Source organism: Python bivittatus, unplaced genomic scaffold (genome assembly GCF_059951505.1).
Source record: "Python bivittatus isolate LINGU-HERP-01145 unplaced genomic scaffold, Pbiv_v1 ctg000980_np1212, whole genome shotgun sequence".
Classification (NCBI taxonomy): Eukaryota; Metazoa; Chordata; class Lepidosauria; order Squamata; family Pythonidae; genus Python; species Python bivittatus.
Genome location: NW_028277125.1, coordinates 37,897,518 through 37,920,924, shown reverse-complemented (window position 1 = coordinate 37,920,924; position 23,407 = coordinate 37,897,518). Strand labels below are relative to the sequence as shown.

The 23,407-nt window shown below is 37.9% G+C and overlaps 1 protein-coding gene across 9 annotated transcripts in view; it reads right to left on the bottom strand.

Moving 5' to 3' along the window:
• Positions 1-23,407, bottom strand: part of EPHB1 (EPH receptor B1) — a 387,938-nt gene that overhangs the window by 35,168 nt on the left and 329,363 nt on the right. For 8 of the 9 annotated variants that reach the window (XM_088132648.1, XM_088132650.1, XM_088132656.1 and 5 more), the window contains 3 exons: positions 21,544-21,666; positions 10,218-10,465; positions 9,037-9,252 (listed from right to left, as the gene is read on the bottom strand). In XM_088132648.1, coding sequence (XP_087988774.1) covers positions 9,037-9,252; positions 10,218-10,465; positions 21,544-21,666 — 587 coding nt within the window. The remainder of the gene's footprint in view (positions 1-9,036; positions 9,253-10,217; positions 10,466-21,543; positions 21,667-23,407) is intronic. The other variant, XM_088132652.1, reaches the window with a different exon arrangement.

Here is a 23,407-nt window from a genome sequence, read left to right as displayed (position 1 = left end):
TAGAAGGAGTCACCTGGTGTCCTGGTTTCCATCTCTGTTCTACTACTATTATGCATATTTGCTTCTTGTGATCTTATGCTGCTGAGAAACTGAATTTAAAAAGAGGAGCTTTTTGCTGCAAAAACATGACTAGGCCATGATTTAATGATTTAAGAGAAGTGAGGTTTGGCCTAATATTGTTTGTTTAGTTTTGGGTTTGACTCTAGCTATTATAGTTTATAAATCATGGTTTGTACCTTAGCATATTGATCCAAATCAATTGTGATTTAGTAAATAAATCATGGTTAAATATGGTTTAATGCAATAAGTGACACCAGTTATTTTCTAAACACAACTGAGTTCTATGAAGAGCAAGAAAATGTTTTCCAGCAGCAATTATAAGTATGATTGTTATTCATTAATGTCTTTCCCCTAGGAATTCAAGGTATATGTCATTCCCTTCTTCATTTTTTCTCCATATCCCTGGGAGGGAAGTTGACCTGGAAAGAGAGTGATTAGCTCCAAGTCCAGTGAACATCTCAAGAGAAGCTAGCTGGCCAATGAAGATTGGTCATTGACTACAGTTGGCTTTTACATAGTTTGATATATTCCCAGAAATAATCCTAGAAACTATAGCCATGTACAAGTAGTAAAAGGTTTCTGTGAATCATAATTTCCAGGGTTTTATAGGTAGAGACAAAACAATTCAACTGGTTCAAATTATTGTAATAATGCAAGCCCAAGAACAGAGCTTGCTTCATGGCTATAGCTAATATGCTTCATTTGTTTCATGCCAGAGACACTAGTATTTTCTGCATGAGAAAAGAAATTAGCATTGTGACATTTATTCCAGCTGTAGTATTCAGCATAAACAGTAGCTAAGCTAACAAAATCTCAAGCTCATGAATGCCAGTGGACAAGCAAGTGTTTTGGAAAGGACAGCATGTTTCCTACAGAGAATACGTAGGTGTGCTCCCACTTCTAGGCCCAACAGCAGACGTCAAAGGCTGACAGCAACAGCTGTTTCCTTGCACCTCTTTGCATATCAAGTAGCAACAATGGTCTTCAGGGTTTTATCCTGAGTGACACTTCCTCACCCTTGGCTGTTTGGTATTGTGAAGCACGAACACTTTTTTGCTTCGGGCACTTTCCCCTAAGAAAGATGGCAAGGGAAGGGCAAGGAATTGGGGTTGCCTTTGGCACATATATGACAGCTCATCACAATTTGCTGAGCATACCAGATGAAGCAAAGCAAGCGTTTCAGTTTCTTGGTTTAAATTATATATTTCCAGTGATATGAGTTAACTAATATAGGTACCCTTTCATTACACTTCAGAATACATTTCTAAACACCAATCACTGAATGAGTCCATCTCATCAGTATTAGAAAGGAAAAAAGAATACCCATGGCTTGAATGAAGTGCCAGGTAAGATGACTGGCTTCTTTGAACAATTTTTTTCTAATGCAGAAAATAGCCTTATGCTTTCATACATTGCATTATACTATAATGTGCTTTGCTTAACTGGTTTACTGACAGGTGTGATGCTGCTGTCATTTGTAAACCATAGCTTTAGCCTAATATTATGTATGCATCAGGCCATTAAGGTTTATTCAACAAACCATGGTTAAAACCAAACATTGCTTAGTGCAGAAGTGGGGTGACCATTTGGTGATCAGAGCAGAAGTACTGAGTGGTGCAATAAGGCAAAGTAGATGGGGCCAGATTGCATGTGTGAGTGGAACTATGCTTTTTCTCTTGGGGGGGGGAGTTGGCTTTTTTCTTCATTTTTTCTGACTGTATTAAATCTATTTTAAGGAGCACACTACATGTGCACAACTTTAAGATAGGTGGACTTCAACTCCCAGAATTCCCAAGCCAGCATATGTTGAAGTCCACATATCTCAAAGGGTGCTGAAGTTGAGAAATACTGATCTAAATGATAAAACTAGCCAAACTATGTTGTAGTTAAGCAGTTATTTGGGCAGGCAAAAGGAGGAGTTGCTCCATAACAGAACCAGGGCTGGGCAACAGAAGTAAACAGGGGGGAGAAAATATCAGAATCATTAACAGTGCCTGGGTTATTATCAAGTACTTCTGTGGTTTGACTAGGAAACTGGTATGAATCAGGAGTGAGCTAGCTTTCTGAAACTTTTCTTGGGCTGATGAATGAATTATCTGATTTCTCTCTTCCTCTAGATAAGAAGGAAATATTTGTTAATTTTTCTGAGTTAACTTAATCTACCTTGGAAAAAATATCCACTACCACAAGCTTTACCTCAAGCTCAGATACTTTGGTCACCTAATGCGAAGAGAGGACTCTTTGGAAAAGACCGTGATGCTGGGAAAGATTGAAGGCAAAAGGAGAAGAGGATGGCAGAGGATGAATGGTTAGATAGCATCACTGAAGCAATGAGCATGAAACTGAGCAAACTCAGGGAGGCAGTGAAGGACAGGAAGGCCTGGCGCGATATGGTTCATGGGGTCACGAAGAGTCGGACACAATTTAACGACTGAACAACAACACCACAAGCTTTAGGAAGGCTACAACCCCCACTGACATCCCATCAGCAACTTAGTACATCATAGCATCAGAGAAAGGAGGGGCAGATTCTCATCTCTCTCTTCTTCCTCTACATATGCCGTCACGTCACAATTATATGCAAAAGTTTAGGCATCTCTGGTCAAATTGTGTGTTTCACTGAATCCCTTGGGGGAAAAACCAAAGCTGAGAAGAGAATGGATATTTCAGCAAGGCAGCAAACTGAAACATTTCCCAAATCAACTATGAAGTTCTTAAAGGAAATGAAGACAAAGGTTTTTGAATGGTCTTCATAGTTCCCAGATATGAATATTATTGAAAATATATGGGAAGATACAAGGATACTATAGGATATTTTTCAGCTAGAAGACTTCTGCAAGGAAGAGTACAATGCAAGAATAAAAAGACCCTTTGCTAACTACAGGAAATGTTTGGAAGCTCTTCTTTGTTCCAAAGGAGGTGTTACAAAGTAATGACTGAAAGGATGTCCAAACATTTATACCTACCACAATCACTGTTTTCTTATTTTGAATCTGTAAACAACTGAACCTAAATAGTAAGTATGAATCTAAATTTGCAGAAAGATTGTACCATTAGCAGTTAGGTGAGCTTCTGTTCATTGAGGGATTCATTGCAACATATAATTTGACCAGTGGTGCCTAAACGACTGCAAGAGAAAGGGTTTGACAGGGTGGGATGATGGTTAACAGGCATAACTGATGACAGAGATGTCAGCAAAACTGAGTAGTAGGGAAGCTGGATGGGAATTTTTTCTCTGATCAACAGAAACTTTTCATATACTCAAAGTTTATTGCCAAGCCTAGCTCTGTTGAATTACAACAGAGACCAAGAGAATTTTTCCTTCTGTCAGGAGCTATGTTCTTCAGAATGTGGAGAATGTATAAAGCAGTGTTTCTCAACCTTGCCAGCTTGAAGATGTGTGGACATCAACTCTCAGAATTCCCCAGCCAGCGTGCTCAGAATTCTGAGAGTTGAAGTCCACACATCTTCAAGCTGCCAAGGTTGAGAAACACTGATATAAAGGATTGCTTGCAGACACTGCCTGGGAGAGAGCCATGTCAATCTTGTCAGAAGATTCTTTGTAGACAGCTGTGGAAATTAGACTCCTAACCATTCCCCATTGCTTCACCAAAGTGTTCTCCACCTATTCGGGAGTCAGCAAAAGATAATACTGGCAGGAAAGTTGCTGTCCCCATTGTTGATCCCTATCCTGTCTCTATTGCCTCTGTTCCCACTCACTGCAGTCACTTAACCTCCCTCCAAACTAATGGGTGACAAAGGCTAACAGATGTTACACACCTTAAGGCTGTTGTGATACAGTGTCAGAATAAGCTTAACAGCTAAAAATAACCTAAGGCTGTTTCACTTGTGAGCTGGAAACAAAATGAAGACAATGTCAGGGAGACAAGTCAGAAAAAATGATATAGCCAGGTCAGGTTTGCACTATAGTTAAGGGCAAGTGGGGAATGATCTGCAGGTTGCTCATTCCTTCATTACCACTAACTAAGGAACAATACTGTACTCTAAGATATGAGCAGAAACCTTTGTTTCTCAGCTGATCTGTTTAACCACCCCAACAGGAAACATAACTCTGCATTTTCACATCTTATTTGTGCCATTGTAGTCAATAGGTGATCAATCATATCTTCTTGAACAGGCTGAGCACCAAGGAGAAATAAGCAGTAGTTAACCGTGGTTGGTTTCATTTTTTTTTCTTAATGATCCTGCTTTCACATCAAACATTCATGCCACAACTAAGCTTAATGTGAAGGGAAGGGGGAACAGATAAAATAAAATATTGACTCTGGGTAGAATTGGTTATTTTGGTCTTCATCTCCTTTTCAAAGATGGATGGCAGAACAGATTTGGTCACTGTAATAAGAGCTCCATTTAAAAAGAGACATTTGCCTGAAGGTTATTTTCTCTTACCTTTCCCCCCAGAGCAGAATTATGAATCTACCATGGGAAGCAGTGATGTAATTGCAAGCACTGCATCACTTTCCAGCTGCTTGAAAGGCCATTTGGGTCATAAATTAACCATAAAAATACAGATGAGAAAAATCTGCTTTTCTCCAGACATAGGAGAGTCCCTATCATGTTCAATCTAGGCAGCAAGCAGTGGACAGTTTAAGCTCACACTGATTTATTTAAATGGGCTGCTAATGCATCTTGGAGAAGAAACAGAGTTCCTGGTTAATCCATGGATGGCTGGTTCACTGCTGAAATTCTCAGTGTAAAGTAACATCACTCCAGTGATTGCAAAGCTACCAATTCCACTGATAAAATGGGGGTTTGGGGAACCAATGGCATTTATAACAATTTATGCCATCTGGCTTCTCTTTTTTTTTCTGACTTGATATTTCAATTGCTGAAATTTATTCTGCAAGATATAATGGCATTAGTTATGTGCTTCAATTTCAATTTAGACAATGCCAAGGATAAATGCCACATCAAGTTTCTAAACTTCACACAGCAAGGATCTTCCCTTTTTGCTAACTGCACAGATTTAATAGCTGTGCAGAAAAATATTGAGGCAAAGATGTGTTCAACTGAGAAGAGAATTCAGGACTGACATATCCTTCTAATTATACCAAGGAGGAAAAAACTTAAGAGGTTTCAGTAATTTTGTAGGCTCCCAGTGAGGTACTCTCCAGCCAGTTTATCTGCCTTTAAGCATTGAGGCAAAGATGTGTTCAACTGAGAAGAGAATATTAAATCTGTGCAGTTAGCAAAAAGGGAAGATCCTTGCTCTCACTGGCTGGAGAGTACCTGAATTCAGGACTGACATATCCTTCTAATTATACCAAGGAGGAAAAAACTTAAGAGGTTTCAGTAATTTTGTAGGCTCCCAGTGAGGTACTCTCCAGCCAGTGAGACATATAGTCGTTAAAGTTTGGACTTTTCAGTTTATCTGCCTTTAAGCATATGTATGCACAAAAGAAACTGATTAGATGTAATTAATATAGAAAATGAAAGTAAACCGGTCCCTTGGAACCTCTCCAGATAAGGAGAGGATGACAGATTGCCCACATGTGCTCTGGATGGCTGCTCCTCATGAGGAGACTGTAGGACAGCAGTTTTCTGCAGGTTTGAGTGCCAGGAGACGGAGGGATTAGCCATCTTGCTCACAACCACAGCAGAGCCTTTTAAAGGACATTAAGTCCGCAAGTCTCACTTTTGAATCATTTATGGAAATTGTTTATTAACCATCTCAAAGCTATTAGAGACCTTCAGAACGACAAGTTTGAAAAGTCATCAGGTGAATTTATCTTCAACTCTGAACAGAAGAAAAATTAATTATAAGCTTAAGAACTTAAACAATTTGAAATAAACAGCAAAAAACTAAATAAGATTTTGATCTTAAAAGTTATAAATTGATTAAGGATCCAGATAAATTTGGAATATTGACTTTTACTATAAGATTTTGGCATTAACTATAAAAAATAGATAGCTTCTCATGGGAAACAGACTTACTTTGGCTACCCTGGCTATTGCAAGTCATAACAAAGGTAAGTTACTTTATTATTTTAGAAACAGGGCACTAGAGGGGATTAAAGTTTCTAAGCAGAAGGAAAAAAAAATACAAGCCTGTTCTTAATGTCAGTTAACACTGGGACTTACAAAATATTACAAAATGATATAACATCAGAAACATTAAAGCAGATCTTTGAAGAATGGAGCCAAAAATTATTAGCTACAATATCAACACTGCCAGTAATGATGTTTGCTTCTAGCAGACTACGTCCAAAAGATGTTAATGAAGCAATGACAGATGTGGAACAATTTTTATCTAACAAGACAGAGAAAGTACCAAAAGTGAAACTACAAATGACAGGCCAAGAGAATGATTTGGAAAAATATGTTTTACTGGATATACAAAAGAAACTGGCTGAAGTTTTAAAAATTAAAAGGGAAATACAAATGATAAATCAAGGGAATGACTTGAAAAATATTTTCTTATTAGATCTACCAAAGAGATTTGTTAAAACCTTGAAGAAATCTGTGTGATGGGATAAAGAAGAATTGAAGATAAATCAAATCTTTAAACAATATTTGATTGAATTAAAGATTAAGACTGTTAGCAGTAAAAGGAAGGAATATAAGGTTGGTTTATTTGATCAAGATTAAAAATAAGTTGTGTTTTTTTTTTTCTTCAAAGTACTGACAACCCTTTATGGACTTTTTGCTGACATCAGGATTGAAAAGTTGATGTTTTATGGATTTGCTTATAGATAAGGGATGGGAAATGGGATGAAGAAAGATCAGTTTGTAACCTTACAGGGGGTGAAGAGTCACTAAATTTGTTTATAGTTGTAATGAATGTTTGAAGTCACTTTTTTATACAATTCTTTGCTTTTTCTTTATGATATTCTTTCTTTTCTTTTTCTTATTTCTTTCTTTTTCCCTGCACTTTTCTTTTTTTCCCTCTTTTCTTTCTCTAAGTTCAGTTTGTATTAGTTTTTACTACTGTAATCAAAATTCTTAATAAAAATTATATTAAAAAAAAAGTTCTGCTTTCTGTTGACATGAAATAAAATGGGAGCTTCTCAAGACATTGCTTACAAACTACATTGGTTTTCCATGCTAAGGGGATTCCCATGTCTGTCTTCCTTGCACCTCAGATTTTGATAGATGTACAGTGTACCTTAGTGGAAAACAAATATACAACTGGAACATTCCCAGGGCTTGTTGGTCTATTTTTTCCATTTTAGATTGTGTGCATATAACATCACTTGGAATGTTGTGTCCAGTTCTGTTTGACATGATGGAGAATTGAAAAAGTGAACTCTTAACCAGGACATATCAGGAAGAAACATGTTTGTGGTATGGGAAAGCCAGTTTTAAGTTCAGAGAGAAAAAAATTAAACTATACAATGCTAAATAAGCTTCTAGTGAAGTGGCTGCATCCTTCAATTGGGGGTGGGGGTGCAAGCCAAGATCCATGGGACCTCCACCATCATATTTGGAGCCTACAGAGCATCTCTCTAGTGGGAAGTCCAGAATTTTTGGCCTTTTTCTTTTACATCAAAGGTTTTTTGCATCATTTCAGCCTTTAAAGAACTCACCACCACCACCAACAGCTCCCAAAAACATTGCTGGGCTGATTTTTTTCTGTTGGGGAGAGGGTTAAAGATAAAAATGGATGCTTTAAGCATTTGCAAGGCTTAAGGCATCATTTTCACTTTTTCATATCTTCCCAAATGGGTCAAAAACATAGCCCATATCACAATATCACCAACAATGTTATCTGCAGCTCCTGGGAAGCAAAAAAGAGCATAACAAAACAGAAACAGTACAGTACTTCATGAATGCCAGTAATTCATGAGTATCCCTGTCATAGAGTTTCAAAACAAGAACTGTGGTTTGATAGGCATGTTTTAAGTACAGGATGATTCAAGTATAGGATCTCCAGAAATTAGATGATCCACAAACTTCATTCCAAATGTATTTTCTGGAATCTACAAAAATGAAACACACTGAAGTAATCTCAAGGAGTGAGTAAGCCTGCTAATAACCAGTAGCTGCCGTTCATCCATACTGACAATGTTTATAGACACTAGCAGCTGATCTCAGAAAAATACAAAGAGAAACCACCTGAGTCAGTTGCAAATGTGGTCCAATAGCTTGCTAAAACTGTTGTGATTTCAAAGTTTGTTGGCAGAAAAACACACGACACCTTTCTTAGATAGGAGAACTGTCTGTAAGCCATATTTTAAATCAAGAACTGAATAATCCTGGGTTTTGTTTGTCTGTTTTTAGCATTTTAATCTGAACTCCATTTGGCATACTTGCCCTGAGCATTTATTGCCTTTATTAAAGAGGAAGAGTCCCAAAGATACTTTGTATACACAAATGGTAACAACATCATGGTTATAACCAATAGTCCCATACCACTGAGATTCATTATACTTTGCAATTCGTAAATCTAAATTTAATGAGCTGTTGGCAATCTGAGATGTGACAGAGGAAACTGTATAATATCTCAGAAACAATGTAAGTTTCAGAAAGAGCAGATTTCCAGTGTCTTCACAAATTCCGTTTTTTAGTTGAATGGCTCTGTGGTGGCTGCTGTGCTGAGCTTATCACAAGTCCTAATGATAAGTATTATTTTGTTATTCCCTTGGATTTGCCATCTGTTATGATCACCTGTTTGCTCATGGCTTAATTCCCATATCCTTAGAGCAGACACTAGTTATATATTCCAATCTTTTTTCTTTTCTTTTTTTTGGTCTTACCTATTTGGGACCAGGACAGTCTCTTGCAATATGTGTGCAACTGAATTTTGGCCTTCTTTATTAACATCCCTCTATTAGCATCCATAGATTATGAATGTAATAACGATTAAAATATATATTCAAGTTGGACCACTTGTAATAAAAATAATTAGAACAAGAGGACCAATGTAGCATGTAAATTATAACTAACTGAAAGATAATTATTGAAAATGACACACCTGTTAATCTCCACAGGAGTTCTTACATGCAAACTACCTACCAAAGAGCTGGTATAAGTTGGATCTGAGGTGTCATCTTGCAGGTAGCGAGAGAGACCAAAGTCAGATACTTTACAGACCAGGTTGCTGTTGACCAGGATATTCCTGGCTGCAAGATCACGGTGGACATAATTCATTTCTGCAAGGTACTTCATGCCAGCTGCAATCCCTCGTAGCATTCCCACCAACTGAATGACTGTAAACTGACCATCATTTTGCTATAATAGTGAAAATTAAGCACAGGAGTTAGCATTTTTCATGTGTCCAGTTAAACTAGAATCCAGGCTGGGAGTAGAAGTCTCCCCAAAATTGCTAGAGAAGGAAAAAGCCTGTTGGAAATAGAGGGAAGTTGATTTGGGATAACCTAATGGAATAGGCATAAATTATAGGAAGCTAATTCAGAGGAAATACAAAGACAGCAGCGAAACAGGATTTAGAGAAAAGAAACTGCTGAGTAAAAAAAAATCAGAGAACATAAAAAGCTGAAGAACGAAAGAGCCAGTCAAGGGGGTGTGCAAGAAAAATAAAAGCTCCCATTGTCCAACAGCAAGAAAAATCATACACTGATAGCAGAAGGGCTGGGTCTGGAAGGAAAGTTATATTTCAATTCTCACAATTGAAGTTGCTAACAAGAAATAAAATGTGAAATCTTTCAAGACATGCTTATGGGTGATTTCATTATGAGAAGAAGGCTAGAGGGCTAGATGCTATTTTAGAATGATTAATTTGGAGGAAGAGGAGGAGGCTTAATCTGCACAGCCATCCCTACCACGGTGGCTGATCTCCCTAGATCATTGTTTCTCAACCTTGGAACCTTTAAGATGTGTGGGCTTCAACTCCCAGAATTCCCCAGCCAACCAATTCCCCAGACATTAAAAACCAGCTATTCTGAGAAACAACTATGGAATTCCCTGAGTGAGACCAGCATCATGGGTCAGTTTGACCATCCAAATATTTTTCGGCTGAACCCCCCTCCAGCTGAATAATATTTGGATGGTCAAACTGACCCATGATGCTGGCCTCACTCAGGGAATCCTGTCATTGTTTTTCATAATAGTCGGCCTTTAATGTCTGGGGAATTCTGGGAGTTGAGGTCCACACATGTTAAAGGTGCCAAGATTGAGAAAAAAATGTCCTAGATGGCTCCATTTCATTATCACTTAAAAAAGACTACTGTACTTACTCTCAGAAAAGAATCCAGGGCTCCATTTTCCATAAATTCTGTGATGATCATCACTGGCCGACTTTTAGTGACAACCCCCTCCAGCCGAATAATATTTGGATGGTCAAACTGACCCATGATGCTGGCCTCACTCAGGAAATCCCGTCGTTGTTTCTCAGAATAGCCGGCCTTTAATGTCTTAATAGCCACATAAATTTCTCTCTTGCCAGGCAGTTTCAGGCGCCCTTTATAAACTTCACCAAATTCTCCTGTAATGGGATCAATATAAGTTATAACCAGGTCTGATCAATTTGGCATTTCAAAAAGAGAAGCTAATAAGAACTATATAAGAGATTTGGACAGGTGTTTCTGAATGAGGTGTAGCTACAGAGTGCTATTTTCCCCCAAGATATTACAAATATTTCTTTGAAAAGGCAGTGTTTTATTACAAGTAATGAGTTTTTAAAGGCTTTACATGAGGAAACAAGAGTTCCTGTTACTTCGCTGGTTGTGCAAAAGAGGAAAATGTTCTCATACTGTGAAATGGCACATAGTATTTCTTCTTCACAGCTATGAAATAGACAGTTATCTCTAATCAGTTAGCCCTTTCATAACTATAAATACTGTGGTTCTAAATTGTCAAGCTGTTGTGTTGACATACAGCTATGTATATATGCTCATTTTAAAACAAAATTAAATTAAAACTACAAATAGTTTAATAGCACCCTCAAAGAAAAACATATTCATTGTTGTACAGCCTTTTGTTATTCATGGAATACAATCCAGAGAAAGCAATATTGCACACACAGGCAACTGTTTTGGGAAAGGTAAGGGAAGAGTGGAAATGTTAAAAAAAAAAAGCGCAAGACAGTGAGAATTATCTATTGTGGTCACTTGTAGAAGCAAAATATAAGCTATACAGATTATGCATCTGCACGGAGTCCATTAGGAATCTCCCAGTGTTTAAGGAATAATGAGTGGGAGTCCCCTGCACCATGACAAACACAGCCAATCTTGGCTCAGACTGAACCTCAATTCCTGAAAGGATATCAAACATCATTTGGAGTAAGAGGACAGGTTGTATATATTAATAAATGACCACTCAAATAATTCCAATTAGAGGTAAATCAATTACATTTTCTATTCATTGAGCTATCTATGATTCAGACACACACATGAGTTAGCTGGCCTGTTAGCAGCAGAACCATCTGGTAGTTATACAATGACTCACTGAAGAACTAGCCAATGACATACTTCTGAAAACAGAGGTCTAGATGATAGTACTGAATGAAAGAAAAAGGCTGAGCCCAAAGAGCTGCCCACCACAGCTCCAGAAGAAGGACACCATTAGGAAAAGCTGCCATATTGCCATCTCTTTTAAAGAATGAATGTGGATCTAATGGGAGGAGTGTTGTTTGGCTAGCTCATAAGAAAACTTGATGGTTGTCACTATACATTTGGACAATAACTGGGAAGAAGCACATAACCTTCTGGTCTGGAAAGGGCAAAAGTAGATACTGGTCTCTTTGGAATGATGCTGCTCAGTTTAAGCAGAAGGCAAACATTATTCAGGCATTCAGAGAATCTATCTGTCTCTTTATTGGTGTCAAGGAAATGGGAAAAACAGCTAGCTAACATGTGAATCAAGTAGAACGCAGAGAGAGAGGGGTTTGGGAAGAAAGGAAATACCTAGGTGAAGGACTGTCTCTCTGAAGAATACAGAAGGGCAGTTTTCTATGCAAACCACATAACTTCCTGATCAGCAAGCTCATGCTACAGCTATAAAAATGCTGCCTTCCATGAAAGATGATGGGAGCAATAGCTATCAACTCAAAAGGATATTAAAAGGGAAAGAATAAAGAAAAGATTCCAGGCAGGGACCATCAGGGGTGCCATAATGGTAATCCAGATCCTTGTTAAAGTGTTTACCCAGCAAATTAGAAAAAAGGAAGTGCTATCTACCAGGGTAGAAGAAAGAAATGGTTGTAAAATATAATTTTATGGAGGTGAGTGCCAAGCCATTCTGTTAAAACTGTGAAAGAAACACCAACATACAATGAAGATCTATTCTAGAGGGTTGAATTGTTCTTTCTGTACAAAGACTGCAAATGATGTTCATGTAGCTGTGGATAAAGTTTTTGTGAAGGGCGTTTAAAAGCCAGGAAGTTTTCTTCTAATTAGAATCTAAGGGGAGACAGAACAGAATCAAGCTGTTAGATGGGTAATACGTTATTTAGGTAATATGCTTGCCTATGATGGATAGACAGTGGGTTCCTTAATTTGTGCAGAAGCCTAGGCATTAAAGATCATTCCAGGATGCAAAGAGATTAACCTTGGGATTGCCCCAGGGAGATCTGAGGAAAGCTGTAGTTGTGGATGTGGTCTCCAATCATAAATATGAATTGCTAGAATAAATATTGAATGTAGATCACAGAAGTGCCCTATTTACACCATGAGACAAAAAAATGAGATGGACTTTGTGCCACCTTGTTTATGTATCAGAAACCATAGCATTATCTGATACTATTTTGGCAGTTCTACTTTGGCAGAAACCCCCAAAGGGGGTGGGTTCCAAACTTCTAGCTTACTAATATATGAAAATTATTAGTAGTGGACCAGTTGCCTCAGATGTGAAGAGAATAAAGAATAAACCCACACATAGATACATGAATGATGACGACTTGTGTTTGGGAGTGAGGTGAAAAAACTAGAACCTGGATACAACTGTAACTTGCCAGTAATAGATGGACTGCCTGAAGCCAGACTTCCCATAGTTGACCCCAAATCCCAAGTATTGTAAAAAGAGAAGCACCTGAAAAATATGGCAAAAAATCATGATGCATGATGGCCCAACTAAGGGTCAGTCATCTAGAAAGGGAATATGATACCCTAGAGGTGAAGATACAACTCAATGGATGTTATGCCCATAGGGAAAAAAACCTCTAGGTGCTGTATTTGATATAATCAAAACTGGTACATGTAACCATCAGCTATAAAGCAAAGGAAAACATAGTGATAGCACACTATAAATATATAAAAACAGACTTTTTGAAAATCAGTATATGTGAACCAATCCTTTGCCGTAAGAGGGAAATAATGATACTGAGATCATTCTGAAGCAAGACAACTTGAAGTAGCTAAGATGCTGAGGACCTGGTGTAGGTTTGGGTCTGCCATCCTTCTTGGAAATGGTGACATACATTTGATGGAAGGTAGCTGTGCATAACCTCAGAAAGACATGTTCAATCGCCCTTTTGTGGTAAACCTCCTGCTTAGTTGTCATAATCTGGTCTTAAGAGCTGACCTCAGATGCTGGAGGACCAGGAGGAAGCAAAGCAAGAAGCAGACTCTGTTCTGCCAGTTCCCAACAATGATGCTGAGCCAACAACCTGTCCCACCATTTCTGCCCTGGATCCAGCAGATTCTGACCCAAACCAAGAACTCCTTCTATCTAGCACTCAAAAATGCAGGGAGTCTGAAGATACAGCAGCAAAAGACAGAGAGAAACAGGAATGCACCTGAACTTGGAAACGCTGTTCAGGAATAACCAGTTGAAGGAAGTCAGACCTGATCAGGGCCATTTGTGCTTAGGTAGGATCGAGCTGCTGCTATTTAGATGAACTCTACTTGGGGTGCCTTTAAAAAACTACTCAGAAACTACAGTTAGTCCAGAATGCAGCAGCCTATGTACTTACTGGCGCCAGACCACATAACACCTATTCTGTGAGCCTGCACTATTTACCAATTGTTTTCTGAGTACATTTTAAACTGCTGATTTTGACCTATAAAGCTCTTTATAGGTTGCCACCTGGCTAGCTGCAGGACTGCTTAATTCAACTGGAAATGACCCAATTTACTAGATAATCTAGGGAAAAAAATGTTTGTTGTCCCATACTTCCAAGAGGTGGAACCAATGTCAGAAAACACTGCTTCTTTGTGGTAGTGCAAGTGCTCTAGAATAGTCTCCCTGGAGATCAGGCTACCCCTCTCCTTATTGGTTTTCCAGAAGTTGTTAAAAACAGAATTACACTACACCATTTTTATTACATTATATTAATTTCTACTTTGGAGTATGTTATTTCTGTTGTATTGTTTCTTTTGGTCTGGCATTGTATCATTGTTATTTTATTAGCATTTCTAATCATACTGTAGGTGTTTTAATGTTTTGCTATATTGTACTCATGTGAGCCCCCAAAAGTCATTGGATTGCAATCCAAGAGTCATTGTATTGGATTGCAGTGAGATATAAATGCAATCAATAAATCATAAAAGAACAATGAATTCCTGTTCTAGAAATTCTAGCTGCCAAGACCTCTCCTTGGAATTTGACTTGGTTTGTCTTCAGGCTCTGTCTCTTTACATTCCTCCAGACTCTTTGCCCACTGAGTCTGCTTATGTGTATATGAAATTTGGATTGAATGTTTATTTATTTCAAGTGTGTTTATGTCACTTCAACTGACAGCAACTTATGGCAGAAAAGATCATCCACAGGATGCAAACAAGATTCAAAAACTTCAAAAAATAATAACACAATTCCAGTTCCTATCAGTCACTGCTTACCTTCTATATTAATAGTACCACCTATTCACCTCAGGTATATCCACCCTGTACTGTGCATTCCCAAATGCTCTTTGAAAGATACAGTTTTTTAACAACTTCTGGAATATGAAGAGTGGAGGCACAGATCTTTTGTCCAGTGATAGGGTATTCCACAAGATGGAAGCTCCTAAAGAAAATGTTCACCTCTGAGTCCCCTCCCACCTCATGTGGGGAGGAACTCTTAGAAAATATTCTCTACAGGCATTCCTTGGGCAGGCAGATTCTATCTGGAGTAAGCAGCATCATAGATAAACATAAAGGGTTTTAAAGGTCATAACAAGCACTTCGAATTAAACAAAATGGTAGCTAATGCAAGTCCCTCAATACTAGTGTTATATGGCTATATCGGGTGGTCCCGCTTAATATGTGAGCAGCCATGTTTTGCATCAGTTGCAGTACAGTCTTCAAAGATAGTACCATGTAGAGAGCATTTCAATATATATTACAGAATTAAACCACATAAGCACTATTGTTATGAGGCTAGAATATTAATTCTGGAAGTACTCTTAAACCAGCAGGGCGATTTAGTGTGGTATTAGCCCAGAATTCAAGGTGATAGTTAATCCTGGAAAACAATTCAAAAACCCACAGGTTTTTAGTTATAGCTACATGTGGACTGTGTATTGAGGGAAAGTGAATTGGAAGAAGAGTGTAGTTTTCAAATTGGAGGAAAGAAACATCAATAATCTATCCTATGTTGATGGCGCTACTCTGATAGCTGAAAATGCAAATGATCTGCAAGCTGTAGTAATTAAAGTCAAAAAGGCCAGTGAAAAAAAATGGGACTAAGTTTAAATATAAGTAAGAGCAAACTAATGACAACAGGTACAGCAACCACTTTTAGAAATGATAATGAAAATACTGAAGTATTTTAGGATCTGTCTTTTAGGATCAACTATCAACAGTATAGCCATGAAGGCCTCGGAAATGATATTCAGATGCCAAGATGTACCTATACAAGTTGATGACACAGTGGCCAGTTTAACCCAGGAGTGTCTGTCTTCAGCAAGTCTAGAAATATAACTATAAAGCAGTGGTTCTTAAACTGTTTGACCAAATTATCCCTTTTCCTGGCCTCAAATAATGTCATTAATCCCCCTGCCCCCCAAAAAACAGACTCTATCATTTCACACAAGTGTCTCGGCAGCAGCAGTCCAAACTGGATCCTTGACTTACAAACAAGCAATTATAAATTTCTCCATTCATCCCCAGGATATGCCCAAATTACATCCTTGGGGTAATTATCCACAGTTTAAAAATCAGATCCCGGAGGAGCAATCACATCCTACATCAACTGAGTTCTCAGCTAAGATGGTAGCCTGCACTATTTGACAAAACTGCTCACTATAAGTCTGGAGCCATCAAAGGGAGAGCAAAGTCCTCAACCTGAGAACTGGTCAATGAAACCAATGGAGAAGCCAACTGAACCAAAGTGGTGTTGTAATCATATCTGTCCTTTTTGGAGATATCAATCTGTACCTTGCAGATCCAAGGGTTAATGACAGTTGTACTAGTCTGAAGACAAAGAACACCAAAGGGTACAGGTCATACCACTGCCTGTAAAGAAGGCAGCAATCTTTGAGGAAGTGACCATGCAGGATTGGTGAGTCATTTCACTTGATGTATGCTGAAGAACAGAAAATCCCTGAGGGCATGAAAGCAACACCCCAGAAAGTGGCAGGTTATGGGTTCATTTGAAAAAAGGACATAGGAGGAAAACAATAGTGTTTAGGTAAAGGAAAATGCCCCAAGAACTGATTGGAACCAGGGTGAGGTTGATGCCACAGAGTCCAATGACCAATCCTAGAAAAAAGTGAGATGTCATGGGATCAGTGGAAACTGAGGACAGACATTCCCCATAGGCAGCACAGTTGCAAGGTAACAAGCTTTGAGCTTGATCATTTTGAGATGGAGGTGGGGGAAAGTTCTAGACTGAGCCATCTGAGAAGGCAGGAAAGTGGCCTGGAGAATGAGAACTCAGAGGCGGCTTAACACAAACCTCTCCCTCTGAAATTGGGTTTAAGGGGCAGCAAAGGGGATTGGATGCTCCTGATCAGTGAGTCCTGAAACTGGAGTACTGGAAATGTAGCAGACCAGGGTGCAGAAGGACGTGCAGCTACTAGAACCAGTATTGGGTAAGCCACAATATCCTTTTCTTTTTGTGCCATAATTGAAGCCAAGTAAGGCAGGCTTTTTAGAAAAGCTTAGGTTGTTTATCAAGTGCTGATGGCAGCACTGCAGAGGGCTGGGGATTTTCTACCAGAGACAGAGAGCTTGAACATGACTGAGAATAGACAACGGTTTCTAGACAACCTTTGGGACATAGTAGGAGCTTTGAAGAAAAATAAAGGAGATACAGTACTTTCAGAGTCTGCCACTCTAAATACTTGTTCCCAAAGAGTGGCTCACAAATGGGACAAACAATCGCAGTGAGCCTGTTTGGTAATTGCTTTGCAGTGCTTACAAGAATTTACCATTTGATCTTCCCCAAGGCAGAATAGGCAAAGACTCTTCCCAGCTGAGAAGGAAGTTTGCTTCCACAAAGCCGGTGCTTATGAAATGGAGCCGTTAAGGCCCTAAGACTGAGACCAAAGGCTTTCTAAGAAGAGGGATAATAATGTCTTGTCCAAAAAATCTTAAGGCTGGAGGGGAGGGGAGGGGAGGGGAGGGGGGACCAAAATGAAAATAGAGTAAAGGAAAAGAAAAGAAACATATTCTAGAACAATGGTGAGCTCAAAGCAGCTGAAAACAAACTAAGGAGGTTTAGCATGAGCTGCACCTAGTCATGTGCAGTACATATGGAGGGCTGGATTTCTGACAAAAACATGGAAAGCTTTTGAAGGCTCCAAATGGGCTTTGTGCAGGTGCATAGCCCATGTGTTTCAAGTCAACTTTCACAAGACGAACCTCAGCTAATGGGTTCCTCTTATCTAGTGAGAAGAAAGCAGTATTCTTATGTAAAATGTTGCCTAGATTTCTCTATATGTGGCTTCTTTGCCATGGCATTTTATAAGCCCACTACTTGAAAGCCATGGCAATCAGCTATGAAGGGTGCCCTCATTTAACATGGTGCCTACTCTGTACTAACTCATTGTATATCTACTTGTTCATATCTTGTTTTGTATAAATTATATGTAGCAGTGGGTACCCACGGAATAAACCTAAACTTAAAAAATTGTGACTTAAACAAAGCAGGAATTGGGTGCTTTTTGTTTAAGCCCTGAGAAAAAGGGTTAATTTTTATGATGCCAATTCCACTGTTTTGCACTGAAATAATCCTTTGTTAATCCTTTTGCTAAAGGACTGTGATCAGCAGCAGAGGCCCCAAAGAAGTTAATGTTCTCCCATTGTTTCATGAAGTTGATTGTGATCCAAAGAAACATATGTGATAATAAGCCTGTAAGTTGGAAATGCTATAAGACTTTATTTTTGCTATAAAATCTAAAATGGCTATCCCTCTGAAACTAGTATTTCACTCATATTTTCTCAGTCACCTCTTACTATTACTGAACAAGCAGTTAAAATTTGATAATAGTGCTTTGAAGATTGATTAATTTAGGAGAAATTTCAAAATAAAAAATAAATATCTGACAGTGGAGAATCCTTTGGCAGAGGTATTTAAGTGGAAACTAGATGACCATCTGTCAGATGTTGTATTGTGATGAACCTGCACTGGATGTTGACTTGTCTCCAAGGCACCTTTCCAAAGCTGTTTATCTATTATTTAAAGAGAACCATGATTCTGAGATCAGAATACATTTACAGTTTAGCCTCATGTGCTGTACAGTGTTGCATTTTGTATTTATTTGCAAGTCAGGTGATAGATAGATAGATAGATAGATAGATAGATAGATAGATCGATAGATCGATAGATCGATAGATAGATAGAGCACAGTGCTAAATATACTAACTGAGCAGAAAGTCCCACTGAATTTAATGGAGAACATTCCAAAGTCTTAAAGATTAGAGACTAACACTGTATAATTCTAAGTCCTGGAGTTCTTTAATGCTGAAAAACAGATTAAGATTTTATTAAATAAATAAATGCACTAAGGAAACCCACTAAATTTGTGGACTTATAAAAAAAAAAAAAGTAGGTTTAAGATCAGGTTACAAGACAGACCCAGTAAATTGAATTGCTACCATCAGTGTTATTTTTTTTAAAAAAGACAAAAATTACAGAAACTTAAAGAAGTCAAATGTTTTATCAAAGTAGATAAACATTTACAACCGACATGAATGGAAGAAAAGGGTAAAAGAGAGAGAGAGAGAGAGAAATAAGGATTCTTCCAGATAAAAACTGCTATGATTAGCACAGTAGCAATCTTTGGAGGTATATCAAAGAAGACATAATTCCCAGCACAGTAGTTTAGTGGAATGCTGCTGCTGTAACTGCTGTGCTACCCAGTTAGATGCTGTAAGTCCCTGGAAAACCACCATGATTCAAAATATAAGTATTAAACACGCTAGTTCAGCCTACTTGATACCCATAAACATCTCCATCTGGAAGCACCTTTAATGGGAAAAGAAGCAACGAATGAAGTAATGCTGAAGGCAAACAAAACAGTAAACAACAATCAAACAATAAAGTGATTGGTTGTGACTAAGCAGTTAATTCTTTTTTTATTATCTGACTGAAGAAGTTGAGTATTACAGGTTGAAGAACATAAGAGAAACAATACAGCAGATCAAAAAATAACAGGCAAGCTGACATATGCTAGAGATGAGAAAATGGAAAGCAAATGACTGCAAGCAAATGTTTATATAAACTTTTTAAAGCTAATTCCAGAAATCCATGCATGTAATAAGAGTTTAGCAAAAAGTAAGTTCTGGTCCACTCCCAGACCAATGTTAAATATTAGATAAAAAACTATAGCACAGGGATTCTTAGAAAGAATACTGCCTTAGGTAGATTACAGGCTGACCACCAAAGTGCTTCACATCTTCTTAAGCAAGATTGCATGCTCTGGATTACTTATACCATCATTGTGAAAAATCCTAAATATGCCATCTTAGTTTGAGTTAAAAAACCTATTTGAAATTCACTGGGTTAATACACTTGCTGCTCAGTTGAATTAGGTATACAACATTTTGTCTTCATCTCACAATACGTTTTAAACTATAAATTAAATGGACTTTAGGATGTATTGCCTCACTGTAATTCCAGAGTTGCCATTATTGTCTTATGTAGATACTGTAACTAAAAGCCAAATAATTCTGTTCATCCAGAAAGAGGAAAATAGAGGTAGTCCTCGGGTTAAGAATGCTCAGTTTAAGGATGGCCCACAATTAAGAACAGAGTCTGCTGTAGCAAAATTTGCATTAAATACATGATGGTTTGAGTTAATTACACAATACTACTTATAGGTATTATACAATAATACTGTTCTGGCTTACATACAGATTCGACTTAAGGACAGACCTTGGGAATGGAACTTGTTCTTAAACTGAGGACTACCTGTACTGCCTTCTACAACTGCATCATACTTTCTGAGTCATAGAATCACAGAATTGAAAGGGGCCTTTAAGCAATTGGTTCCAACCACCCTGCTGTGTGCAACAATCAGGTTAAAACATCCCTGAGAGCTGACTCTGCAGATTGGTTGATTCAAATACATCTAGTGCTATGTCAAGAATAAGTAACACTCACAAACTGAGCATCCTTTTGGGAGATAAGGTAGTATGAGAATTGATACAGGCATAGCAACACCAAGGATGTACTGTTGATGAGTGCTAATGTTAAATAAACTTATCTCAACCAAGGTTTAAAAAGGTCAGCAAACTGCATAAAATAAGAAGACCAAGGTTCTGTTTTGTATTGGCTTACAGTTAGCCACTAATTACCAATTTGCCTCTTTGAAGGTGTTGTGGATAAGACCCTAAAATGCTCAAACCAGTTTTTTTCAAGGAACTACTTCTTTCCATACAGGTCTAACCAGTCCTTGTACTCAAAATATATTGCAAACTGTATCACAGTGTTCCCATATTAATTTAAGCGATGCAGACATAGGGTTTGCCTATAGTGCCATCTAACATACTCAGTAAATCTTTCACATAGATTAGATGCCCTTCCCACCACTGTTTTTTACAGCGTACAGTAAATGCTACATGATAAAAATGCTACATGATAGCGTAGGCATTATTTTGATGTCCTACTTATCTATTTGCTAGATGTCCTATAATTATTGGTGTTTTCTTTCTGTAATTTTATATCTTTTTGTATTCATTATGTAGCTTTTAAAATGTGAATTGCTTTGATTTTTATTTTAAAAAATGAAAAATAGTTTATAAATTGCATAATTAATTAATCCTATAATTTACACATTTTATGCAAATTACTTGTATGCAAAGTACTGATTTTGAATAACTAGACACTTTTTAAAAATGTAGATCACTAGGTTTGTTTATTTTTTTCCCTATGAATTTTGCTAAGGTTAAAAAAGGTACCAATTGCTGCTTTAATGAATAGAGAGATGCCATAAACTAGGGAACGATTGCCCAACCTATTTATTGTTAATTAAACCAGGGAGCACAACAATGTATTAAAGTGAGTCAATTAATTAAGCACAGTCTCTTCAATCACAGAGGATACAGTTAAACTTCCAATTAAAAAAAAATAAGAAGTGCCAGTCCACCGATAATTGAGCAGAATGAACCAGAATATCCATTGTGGAGGAAGGAAAAAAGGGAAGGGAAAGAGAAAATGGGGGTGGCACTGAGCACCTGCCCACTAGCAAATGAGTCACACCTGCTCCAATGACTTCTTCAATCTTCACGAAAGACACATCAATTTCCTTGGCAAATTCACGGACAGCTTCATTGGGGTCCTCATATGTAAAAGGATCAATGTAGATCTTCATTCCAGGGGAGCCTTCTCATTTTAGTGGGACAAAAGGAGAGAAAAAAGAATCATATTCACCTCTGGGAGAAGGATAGAATAACCCTGAAGCTAAACCCTTCTTCCTTCCCTGAATTTTTTTTTTAACCAGGATCTCTAACTGAGCTCCCCAGTTCAATGTCCCTTCTGTTCCAATCCTTTCTTATATCATTCTATACTTCCCCTACAATATCTTTTCTCTTGCAATCTCCCTGGAAATTCAGGATATATTAGTTATAATGGACAGATTAGGAGCAAGACATGGATCACAGCCCAAAAATGGGTGCGCATTGTTACTTATCGAAGCAATACCAAATCCATTAGCAAGAAAGTCAAGGAAAGAGGTGTAGGTAGAGAACAGTATTTATTAGCCCAATGCCTTTTCTGCTTCCCTGTGATTGTAAAGGTTAGACCAGGTGGCTGTGGTATAGCAGTGGATGCAGGAAAGAAATAGAAGCAAACTAAGAGGGAAAATGAGTGAAAAGGGGAGGGAGGACAAAAAGGGAGAGAAGAAAGAAATCACTTTGGAAAGGTAAGTTGCCTGAGAAATTGAAAACAAAACTAAAAAGGAAAGAAAAATACAAGAGAATACAGTCAATACTTAAGAACACTGTTAGTGCACTCTTCTAAAAGTGGAGTTACAGAAAGACAAAACGAAGACTGAAAAAAGAGGATAAAATCATTTTTCAACTGTTTAATGACCTAGAAAGCTTTCCAGTTGATTCAGATTGACTAGCTTGCTGCTTGGAGTTAAAGGTCTTCTGACAAGTCTTTCTTGTTCAACTCACAAGAGCAAAGTTATGCAGCAAAACTACTTTGCTAGTTCTGTAGCAAAGATGGCAGCAGATTTATGGTGCTTCTCTTCATGCATAATTTAAGCCATTTTTATTTACTCAGTGCACTTTTGATAGTTTTGTGGCTGCTACTAAAATGACAGAATGCAGCAATTACAAACAAGTGAGCATCTTAACAATAAAATACAATCTCCATAATAAATATTCTGCAGGTTTCTTTTACCCTTCTTTACAAGATCCCTTGTAGCTGACTGATAAAGCTCTACCAGACATGGCTGGAAGAATTTGAAGCAAGCTAAAAGGACTTTGAGACAGGGGGTGGAAACCTTGTTATTTCACTCATTAAATTTTAAGAGAGATCTTACATTCAAGAATACAAATCATATTGGTAGAAGCACTTTCTGCTATCTGGAATACATTGTATAGTGGAATATATCAATCTAACAACATACAAGTGTGAGTACAACTTGCTGTGAAAGTGAAATGTGTCTTTTCTGTTAATGGCTAGGTGCTGGTGAAAAAAATAAGATTCTCATCCCTTTATAAACTATTCTCTAGACCACAAGAGCCTTTAATTTCCTCTTCAAAATGTTTAATCTCAAATGAATGCTAAAATAACTAAGATTGCAAGGTTTAGGTGACTATAACAGCTGCAAACCTCAGACTTCTACAAATGAATGAAAACTTTCCAAACAGTGAAAATGACCTGAACCAGTCAGGGTACATGGTGTAGGATAGCATGGATCCTGCATTAAAAATTACAGTCTGCAAATTTCAGAGGGGCTTAAGAGATGGGACTCAACCAAAAAGACTCAGATATTCTGGATGATCTCACTTAATAATCTTCAAATATACTGGATTTACTTCTAGCTAAAAGTGCCTAGTCTGAACCCATAATATCTAGATAATCCAACCAATTGCTTCAGATGCTCTGGCAGGAA